This window comes from Babylonia areolata, chromosome 7, assembly GCF_041734735.1.
Source record: "Babylonia areolata isolate BAREFJ2019XMU chromosome 7, ASM4173473v1, whole genome shotgun sequence".
In the NCBI taxonomy this organism is placed as follows: Eukaryota; Metazoa; Mollusca; class Gastropoda; order Neogastropoda; family Buccinidae; genus Babylonia; species Babylonia areolata.
In genome coordinates this window covers 31298449-31309979 of record NC_134882.1, presented here as the reverse complement: position 1 = coordinate 31309979, position 11531 = coordinate 31298449, and the positions used below count along the sequence as shown (strand labels likewise).

The following is an 11531-nucleotide window of genomic DNA, read 5'->3' as shown; positions in this document are numbered from 1 at the left end:
CACACACACACACACACACACACACACACACAACACAACACACACGATTATTATTTTTTTCTGAAGAACTGATCACCATCAAAACAAGGCCAGTCTCAGGTCTCAGCGATGACTTAATTGTGACCTCGTTCGAATCAAGCCAGCCAGTAACAAGGAAAACTTGGGACAGGTAAGTCTATCAGCTATCATAATCAGTACTCTGAATAGAAACTTTACATGTACATGTTTTCATGCAGTTACAAACAAAAACTGCTTTATTTTGTTCTGTTTTTCTTGTGCAGTCGTCAGCTGCAGCCTCCACTTTCAAAGTAGATTTTTTGGGTGACAGTTCTGACAACGCTGTAACGAGTGGAGAGAGAGAGGTGTACAGAATATATATATATATATATGTGTGTGTGTGTGTGTGTGTGTGTGTGTTGTTGTTGTTGTTGTTGTTGTTGTTGTTGTTTTTTCCCCTTTGTATAGCATACTGGATATGTTCATGTTCGTTAACTCACCTTTTTTTGGTGAGTGTGTGTGTGTCGGGAGAGAGGGGTATGGGGGGGAGAGGGGGGGGAGTGGGGGCTTTTATTTGATTCGTTGGTTTCTTTTGTTTTATTTCGTATTCTTCTTCTTTTTTTTGGGGGGGGGGGGGGAGGGAGGGGAGGGGGAGGCTGGGGGTTGGCGGAGGGGGGGGTGAAGGAGGTTAGGGTGGGAGGGGGGGGGTTAGTTGTGAAGATGAAGGGAAGATACGGGGGGGGCGGAAGGAGGGGAGGGAAAGGGAGAAATATGATGGCTCTTCTTTTTTTTTTATGAGATGGGGGGCGAGGGAAAAGGGGGTGGGGGGGGAGGGGGAGGAAGGGGCTCTTTTCATACCCTAAAATAAAAACTGCCAAAAATGAATCGTCTTGGAAATAAACAATATATAAAAACAGTCTTCGTACAAGACAGTCATTATTTACAAAAAGAAGTAATGAGTAACGACACAATCGTTGACAGACGGAAATAGCAATGCATTCCGGAGCGCTGTGGTAAGCTGGAAATGGATGTCAGATTTCTTCAGACCGATGAGGTCGATATCTGATCAGCTTGGTTTTTCGCACGTAAGGTTCCTCGAGTCTGATTGCTTTCGCACGGTGACTTGACTTTATTGAAACCGCCATACACTCCTTTCAGTTAGAGAAAAAAAATAAGATGAAATAACGATCATCTAGTTTGGCTCGTTGCCGTATATTCCTTGCAGAAAATATGCCCGAGTAATTTACAAAATGAATTTGGTAAATTATCAACGATTTTTATTGCTTTCGCACGGTGACTTGACTTCATTGAAACCGCCACTCCCATCATTTAAAAAAAAATGATATGAAATAACGATCATCTAGTTTGCTCGTTGGCGTATATTCCTTGCAGAAAATATACGTAATTTACGAAATGAATTTGACAATTTATCTTTTCTTTTTTTTCCCCCGCAATTTTTAACATGATAGAAAAACACAATCACTAAACGAATTATATCAGAATAGTAGTCATTATCGTGTGCAGCCTTTGTGTGTGTGTGTCTGTGTGTGTGGGTGAGCGTGTGTGTGTGTGTGTGTGTGTGTGTGTGTGTGTGTCTGTGTGTGTTACGCCCGGTCGATCACTTGAGTCCACCACGGCAGTTGTTGCAACTTCACGACAATTGATTTGCACGGTCGGTCAAGCGAGGAAATCTTTTCAGCTACAGGGTTAAAAAAAAAAAAAAAATTTAAACCACGGCATCCATTTATGTCTCTCTGTGGACATGTTAGCTGGGCGCTTTTCATCGCATTGCGTTTTGATGGGCCAGTAAATGTGACTTCAAGTGCCCTGTTTTTTTGTGGGTTTTTTTTTTTGGGGGGGGGGGGTGTTGTTGTTGTTGTTGTTTGGTTGGTTGGTTGTTGTTGTTGTTTTTTTTTCAATGCACTACACAGAATCAAGTGATTTTCTTTTTTATCTGTCAAAACTTTGACGTAAATGATCGACGCCAGAGGCCTATTCTGGGTTATAGTGGTTACTAGCAAGTGTGTCGAATCCTCTGTTGTGGTGCATATAAACGGGCTGTCCCCATTCATGGACTATTTTCAACCCTGCTGGTGTAAGGCCCTGTCAGCTGCGATCGGGCTGCGTTGGACAAGAAAGAATAAGAATCAAGAAACAGATCCTCAGCTCGTTAGTGTTAACAGCCAATAAACACGAGGGACGCAATAAGGGCCTCTTTGCCGAACGTCTTGCTGTGCCTGTTGCAGATCCTGTGGAGCGACAGAGGGCCATGTACACGGGCGTCAACTATGTGCTGATGTGTGCCAGTGTGGTTGTCATTGGTGGGCTGACCATGGGGCTTCTCTATCTCTTTCTCAGGGAGATCGGTAAGGTGGTTTGTTTTTGACTCACTTGTGTAAACAAAGTGAGTCTATGTTTTAACCCGGTGTTCGGTTGTCTGTGTGTGTGTCTGTGTCTGTGTGTCTGTGTGTCCGTGGTAAACTTTAACATTGACATTTTCTCTGCAAATACTTTGTCAGTTGACACCAAATTAGGCATAAAAATAGGAAAAATTCAGTTCCTTCCAATCATCTTGTTTAAAACAATATTGCACCTCTGGGATGGGCACAAAAAAAAAAATAAAGAATGAAGCCTAAATATATGCAAACTGCATTTACTGTTATATTTATATTTTTTGTATTCTCTAAACTTGGCACTTTGATCTGATATTCTGACCCAACAACAAGAGCAGTCATTATTATCATTTTTTGTTCAAACAGGAACTTCTTTTGCTAAGCATGGAAGTTTTATTTATTTTGCAAACGTTTTGGTGCAGATAGTAAAGAAGGGAAATTACTCTGTAATTAATGCTAGGGGACTTAATTTGCTTTAAAATAATCTTTCTCATCTTAAACATTACATTTTGAAATTATACTCAATACATAAAAAGCTTGGATTTTTTTTTTTTTAAGTGTATCACAAGTGAGTCCTGAAGGCCTTGCCTTTCTTGTTTGTTTTTGTTTTTGTTTGGGGAGGGGGGGTTCTTTCTTTTTTTTTCTTTTTTTTTTTGGGGGGGGGGGGGGGCGGGGTTAATCTAAAACCCATATTTTTACTGTAAAGAAGGGAGGCTGAATAGGAACAACAAGTCCGCCCATTCCCAGAATGATTCAAACAATAACTTGACAGACGGGGCGCAGTCGCCGACTGGTTATTTAAAGCGTTGGACTTTCAATCTGAGGGTCCCGGGTTCGAATCTCGGTAACAGCGCCTGCTGGATAAAGGGTGCAGATTTTTTTTTTTTTTTTTTTTTTTTTGCGATCGCCCAGGTCACCATAATATGTGCAGACCTGCTTGTGCCTGAACCCCCTTCGTGTGCATTCGCAAGCAGAAGACCAAATGCGCATGTTAAAGATCCTGTGTGGTCCATGTCAGCGTTCGGTGGGTTATGGAAACAAGAACATACCCAGCATGCACACCCCCGAAAAAGCAGTATGGCTGCCTACATGGCGGTGTAAAAACGGCCATACACGTAAAAGCCCACTCGTGTACATACTAGTGAACGCGGGAGTTGCAGCCCACGAACGAAGAAGAAGAAACTGACAGTCAAAAACTAAGTATGGTGCCAAGACAGATTCCGAACATGGGTACAGTGGCCGCGACGGAAGGAAATCCTGTCTGCCTGGAAAGCTGGAGATCTCTCTTTGAACCTCAAGATGAGCACTCACACATACACATGCACGAACGCACACACTCAGACAATAAGTGAGAGACGGAGGGGTGAGGAGAGGGAGGAGGGAAGGCGGGGGTTGGTGGGGGGGGAGGTAGTCGACAACTTCTGTACGGCAACTCGTTACATTTCTAAAGCTCAGTTTTGTGAACCAATCACTTCGACATGTAGACGATAGCACAACAGAAAAGGGAATACAAGTCGCTGACCAAATAAATTCATTAGATAGCTGGGTGTTTATACAGATAGATAGATAGATATTGATATAGATATATAAATTAATTACCATGAAAAGTATACCCGTGGAAATAGGTATATATATTGTCTACCTGACGATGTTCACGAACGCATAAACCTTCGGTTAAACCACGACATATTAGATTCGGTTAAACACACCTCACGTAAAAGTTGATCTCAGTGATAATTGCCCATCCCCTCTCTCTCTCTCTCTGTCTCTCTCTGTCTCTCTCTCTCTCTCTCTCTCTCTCTCTCTCTCTCTCTTGGTTAAACCAAGGCGTTGGTAGCATCCAGGCGTTTATCGGTGTGTTTCGACGACTGATTAATTGTAGATGGCAGAAATGGTCTGATCATATATTATTCATAATAGTGAACGATTTAGTTTCTATTAAAAAAATTATTAAAAAAATTTACAGTGTGTCTGATCTGAAACTTTATTTAATGTTAAATATGGATAGACATTTAAAATATTTAACGACAAGATTAAGATTAGGTTATTACCGATTTAGCGGTCCATCATAACAGATACAGAATATGTAACGACAGTGATCTGATATGTCCATTATGCAAAGACTCACAAGAAAATGTGAAACACTTTGTTCTTTGCTGTCCAGCTTTAAGGAACATTCGAGAGGAGTTTATTCAGCCAAAATGTTATAGAAAACCTACGTTGTTTATATTGAACTTATTGATGTCATCTACTTTCCCCCGAAGTTGCTCGTAAATTTTCACTATTTTTATACACAGCTTTCAAATTCAGAGAAATGGCCATTTCATGAAAACGTTGTTGTTGGGTTGTTTTGTTGTTGTTCCTTTGCGTTGGCTGTGCTTGACTATTTGTGTATACATATGTATGTGTACATAACTACATGCATGTATATGAATGTGTATTGTGTGTGCGTGTGCGTGTGTTTATGTAAGTTTGTACCTGCCTATGTTTGCGTATGTGTTAGGGTAGCTGTTAGATACACATGTATGTCAAAATGTATGTATGCAGCGTGTGTGTGTGAGTGTGTGTGTGTGTGTGTGTGTGTGGTCACATTTCGGTGTGTGTATGTAACATAGATATGATGTTTTATGTTAACAAAAGCGTTTTTGTAAAGCACCTAGAGCAGATTTCTGGATAGTGTGCTATATAAGTATCCATTATTATTATTATTATTATTATTATTGTTGTTGTTGTTGTTGTTTGTTTGTTTCATTTTTCTTTTATTGTTCTACACATCGAACTGTAATGCAGTTATGTTTGTGTTTATTGATGCTCACAGTGTCGTGATGTAATGTTTGTAAAATGATGTTCACATTCCCCTTCATAAGGGGCCTAGGCTTATACATGAATAACCCCCCCTCTCTCTCTCTCTCTCTCTCTCTCTCTCTCTCTCTCTCTCTCTCCCCAGGACATTCGTTTGAGTTTTGTAGCTGCATGCAGGGATCTTTCAAACAGAGCAAAGAATGTGCTGTTACATATTATGAAGAAACTCTTTTTATTAAACAATAATTCTTTGGATATTTTTATTAAGATTTTCGATACTCAGATACAGCCCATCGTACAATATGGCTCAGAATTATGGGGTCTAGATAAAAATGCTACAATACAATGTGAGTCCGTTCATTTATTTGGACTGAAAAAGGTTTTAGGAGTTGAAATGAAGGCACCTAACGATTTAGTATATGGAGAGACGAACAGACATCCAATCTATATAAATTCTGCAGTTAGATGTGTTCGATACTGGTTTAAATTACTAAAAATGAATGAAAACAGACTGCCACGTAAATCCTACAATATGTTGTATGATTTAGATTTAGAGGTAAAAAGAACTGGGCGTCAAATATACTAACTTGTCTCTGTGAACTGGGCTTTGGATATGTTTGGGAATATCAAGGAGTAGGTAAATGAAAATATGTTTCTGAAACTTTTTCGTCAGCGTTTGATAGACTGTAGATGGCATAACTGGGGAAAAATCATATCGTCAAGTGATACATTCTGTCCTCTACTGATCTCATACTTCTACACATTTAGTAAAGAATTATCTTTTGTTTAACATGGAAAGATATCTACGAGTTTTTTTAACAAGATTTAGATTTGGCATTTCTGAAATTCATATGCACAGATATCGTTATAAGATTGCTCTCCCCAGGACTGATACGGCTGAAGAGACGCCAGGACATGATAGACAAACTCAAGAAGCGACGACCAGCCTTCAGCGGGCAGTCGGGGCTCCACAACCGACGGGTATGTCACGGTGACCTCACCAACAACACAACAGACCGGAACACCTCCCTGTCACAGGAGAAAAAAACTACCGTCATCTCACCTTCACCACCACCGAAAACGACTCTCACGTCCACGTTCTCCTTCACCACGCCGGACACCCCGGAAACGGTGGACGAGTTCATTATCAACTCCGGACAACAGTCTTGGCGACCTCAGTCCATCATCAGTCGATGGAACGCCTGTAGGTGACGTCATGTGGGCGCACAGTCCTCCGGGGACGGGAATCACGTGCAAGGTAATGGCACAGTGACCTCCTTTCCTCTGAACGGGATGTCCAGGCAGTGCAACGGGAAGACTTTGTCGTCGCCGGTCAATCAAACTCGCGTGCAGTGTGTAGAAACGCCACAGACTAACTTGATTGATTTGACCACGCAGTGATTTTTTAAAACAACCATGGGTAATTGCAGAACACACCTCAATGTAAGTAAGGCCTTTATTGGTATATATATATATGACAACAGCCGGCCTGGTCCCATTGCAATCGGAAGCACAGTTTCCGTCTGAGCTTTTTTTTTATTTTCTCTCCAATTAAACAGAAATATAAATATCATGAAGAGTATACCTAATCTGCAAAGTTTCTGACCAGTTTTCATCACTGATCTTGTATGTCAATTTTTGTCAATGGTTTGTTAAGTTCTCTTGGGAAAAAAAAACAAACAAATGATTATTATGCACTGATGAAACTGATTGCTTGATGAAGTGTAATTCCATTATTTTTGTATCCAATTTATTCTCTTGATGCTGGGTACAAACCAGATGGGGGGATGGTGGGCATAATAATGTTTTCGGTGCTGTTTCTTATCGCTGCTGTTTCATTATCCCCGATCCCACACCCCACCCACAATTCATCCCCCCTCTCTCTCTCTCTCTCTCTCTCTCTCTCTCTCCATCTCTGTCTCTATCTTTCTCTATCTCTCACTCTCTCTAAATCACTCTCCCTCTCTCTTTCTCTTCATCTCTCTCCATCTCTCTCTTCCTCCCTCCATTTCCCTCTCCCTCCGTCTCCCTCTCTCTCTCTCCATCTCCCTCTCTTTCCTTTCCTCTCTTTCCATCTCTCTCTCCTTCCCAGTCTCTATCTCGACCTCTCTCTCTCCCTCTCTCTTCCCTGCCCCTCTCTCTTTTTCTCCATTTCTCTCTCCCTCTCTCAATCTCTCTTTCTCCCTCCCTCCCTCCCTCTCTCCTTTCTCTCTGTCTCCCTCCCTCCATCTCCCTCTCTCCCCCTCCATCCCTCTCTCTCTCCATCTCTCTCCCTCCCTCCCCCCTCCCCCTCTCTCCAACCATCTCTCTCTCTCCCTCCCTCCCCCTCTCTCTCCCTCTCTCCCCCTCCCTCCCTCCCCTTCTCTCCATCCCTCTGTCTCTTCCTGCATCTCTCTCTCCCTCCCCCTCCACCCTCTCTCTCTCCATCCATCTCTCTCTCTCCCTCCCTCTCTCCCCCTCTCTCCATCCCTCTGTCTCTTCCTGCATCTCTCTCTCCCACCCTCCTTTTCTCTCCCTCTCCCTCCCTCCCTCTCCCTCTCTTCCTCCCTTTCCCTCTCTTCCTCCCTTTCTCTCTCTCTCTCTCCCTCCCTCTCTCTCTCCCTCTCTGTCTCTCTCTCTCTCTTACTGTCTATGTATTGTCCCTGCGCCCCATGCCTCCCACTCCCCGACCCCCAACCCACCCCCTTGACACGGACAAAATGGCCCCGTCATTGAAATGTTCGAGTTAATGTTAGAGTTCGAGACTGAGTTCGAGTCTCTCTCTCTCTCTCTCTCTCTCTCTGCGACGTTTTCCCACATCGACTGGTCAACGGATCCGGGTGTGAAGAAAACGCCTTTGGCAGAAATTGTCGTCAAAATTTCCAGTTTCGGCCACGTCATTTCTCAAGAATCGTATCGCTCCCCACCCTCCACTCCCACACCCCGAAACAGGTGATGAATGATCTGTTTTCTCATTTTTACTGGATGAATAAGGCAAATAATCAAATGAATAATTACAAGGAAAGGGGGGAAACTCATCTGGAGTTGTTGTCAATGTCTGCAGGATTATTATTTGTATTTGTATTTGTATTTCTTTTTATCACAACAGATTTCTCTGTGTGAAATTCGGGATGCTCTCCCCAGGGAGATGGAACGCCTGCATGCAGTTTTATTTGTTTTTCCTATCGATGTGGATTTTTCTGCAGAATTTTGCCAGGAACAACCCTTTTGTTGCCGTGGGTTCTTTTACGTGCGCTAAGTGCATGCTGCACGCGGGACCTCGGTTTATCGTCTCATCCGCATGACTAGCGTCCAGACCACCACTCAGGGTCTAGTGGAGGGGGGGGGGGGGGGGAATATCGGCGGCTGAGCCGTGATTCGAACCAGCGCTCTCAGATTCTCTCGCTTCCTAGGCGGACGCGTTACCTCTAGGCCATCACTCCACATATCACTCTATTATGACATCAAATTTTATCAGTGTGTGCACGTGCAGCGCGTGACGAGGGATCGAGATCGAGAGCCACTTATCGATCGTCGTCTGCTGCAACAGGAATGTTGGCACAACCCAGATTGTGGGTCATCGTGGCCCAGGATACCACTGTCCTTGAAATAGGTGGACAGCACATGCCTTCTTTGAGCCCCTTTGCTATAACTGAAGTCAGCGGAAGTGTTCAATCAGCCATTTTGCTACTCGTGTCAGTACAGCGCGAAGCGGTAACTTCATGTATGTAGCCGAGCGCTCGGGTGACTGCAATTACTGCTTCACGACAAGCTTGCACTTGCTCGTGACGTTAGTTATGCTGACATTCCTGTGTGTGCCTTCACAGCAAGTTTGCGCTGCGTGTCACTGCACTGTTTCTCTACAATAATTTTGGTAAATAAACCGTTGGCAGGTATCAATCAAGACACAACATTAGGCATGTCGTGGGGGCAAGCATAACACGATTTCATCGAAGATTCACGGTTACGGTTCAGAAACTACCATCAGTTAGCAAACGACTTCTCAACGGATTGACAGCCAGATACTAGTCTCAGTATGGCGTCCAGTTGGCTTCAGATTTCCTGGCCAATGAGCTGTCCATCTTTTTTTTTCACAGCAGTGCCCAGGATATGATTTGATCGATGCCTGTTGTAGGCGTTTACTGTTCTAACAGCATGTGCGAGAGTGTGCTGCATCTGTCTTTTTTCTTTTTTCTTTTCTTAAATAGGTGAATGGGAAGCGTTTAAGATGAGCTCCTGTTTTATACGACCATCTACCAGAATGAGACGTTTAATCAAAAATCAGTCTTTACAATAGCTATGACAAATTTATGCTTTTGTGAGAACGGCCACCACGTTTATCAGCAAAAGAAAAAGCAACAAACAGCAGACTGGTCAGTGTGGAGTGTTGAGAAAAGCAAATAACGCTTATGGGTTTGCTGAAGGAGACGTTTAAAATGTCCACAATGAGCAATCACAAATTCATGCTTTTGAGAACGGCCACCACATTCATCGGAATATAAAAAAAGGAAAAGTATCCCAGCATGCTGGTCAGTGTGACGTGTTGAAAAAAAAAAGTAAACAACGCTTTCGGGTTGGCTGAAGGAGACATTTAAAATGTTCACAATAGGAATAATGAATCTATGCTTTTGAGAACGTCCACCACGTTTATCAGAAAGAACACACACACACACACACACACACACAGAGCAGAGTAGTCAGTGTGACGTATTGAGAACAGCAAATAAGCTGACGTGTTATCTCCTATTGCTACAGTTAAGTGGACACAACGGTGTTGTTGTTTTTTCACCTATCCACTCAGTGTAATGATCAGATCCGGACAGAAAGACATAAAGAACAACGAATGGCCACGAAGCGTGGAGATTTTTCCCATCTCCCAGGTCAACATATGTGCAGACCTGCTAGTGCCTGAACCCCCTTCGTGTGTATACGCACGCAGAAGATCAAATACGCACGTTAAAGATCCTGTAATCCATGTGTGCGTTCGGTGGGTTATGGAAATAAGAACATACCCAGCATGCACACCCCCGAAAACGGAGTATGGCTGCCTACATGGCGGGGTAAATAAACAAAACGGTCATGCACGTAAAATGTTGAATGTTACATGTTTGTCTCAGTGTGTAGGTGTGCGTGCCTGAAATCTGATTGAATGATACAGGAAACGAATGATGAGCGCCCAATGGCAGCCGTCAGTCCGCTCTACCCAGGTAGGCAGCCTGTTGTGTAAATGACTCCGTGTGTGTAAAGCTCTTAGAGCTTGGTCTCCGACCGAGGATAGGCGCTATATAAATATCCATATCAATCAAACAAGTAGGCCTACTTCGGTGGTTTAGTTTACACTTGCCATCCTAAAATCGTGTCTTTATTCAATTTTGCAGATGTATCCATGAAATGATATTTTGAAAGAAAAAAAAAAGTCGTGGCACGAAGATGATGCAACACCAGTACCAAAACATGTATAGAAAGAAACGAAAATTGCTTGATCATTGACAAAAGGAAATGCACAGTATAGTCACAAACAGTAATAACTTCAATCGGGTCAAAAACCTTCTGTGCACTTCGGGGACGTGGCAAGGGGTGTGTGTGTGTGGGGGGGGGGGGGGGGGGCGTCAAAGTGTTATGGAAATATTTTACATTGAAATTGAATAAAATATTATTGTGGTACTGATGTATAGTGTGTGTGAGTGTGTGTGTGTATTTGTATGTATGTCATGAGAACTGGTGTGTGTGTGTGTGTGTGTGTGTGTGTGTGTGTGTGTGTGTGTGTGCTTGTCCATATATGTGTATATGTACGAAAATATATCCATACTAAATTTTATAGAGTAGGTGTATGTATGTAGACAAATTCTTTCTCTCTCACACATAAAAATACGAACGTGCACTATCACACAGTTAAATTGAAAACACTCCCCCACACACATATACATCACATCTCTCTCTCTCTCTCTCCCTCTCTCTCTCTCTCTCTCACACACACACACACACACACACACACACACACACACACACAAATACACACACACGGGCGCGCGCGCACACACACACACACACACACACACACTCACTCACACGCACACACACACATAGTTGCATTAAAAATAACTCTCTCTCTCTCTCTCTCTGTCTTACTTGAGTTCAGTTCTTTAAAATTGTTCGTTTGTGGTTTTATGAGTTTATATGTATTTGTATGCTTACACACACACACACACACACACACACACACACACACAAAGAGAGAGAGAGAGAGAAATACATACAACCAATTCAGTGATTCATCATGCAGCTTTTAAATACTTCTTTGATATGCTCTCACATCTGCCGCAAGCATAGCCTCACGCGCGCACGTGCACACACACATGA

At 43.0% G+C, this 11531-nt stretch overlaps 1 protein-coding gene across 1 annotated transcript; it reads left to right on the top strand.

Moving 5' to 3' along the window:
- Window positions 1–2249: 2249 nt before the first annotated feature.
- Window positions 2250–6593, top strand: LOC143284230 (uncharacterized). Its single transcript, XM_076590904.1, has 2 exons — window positions 2250–2363; window positions 6079–6593. Exons 1-2 carry the CDS (start codon window positions 2267–2269, stop codon window positions 6402–6404), a joined length of 423 nt encoding a protein of 140 aa, XP_076447019.1. The 5' UTR covers window positions 2250–2266; the 3' UTR covers window positions 6405–6593.
- Window positions 6594–11531: the final 4938 nt, after the last annotated feature.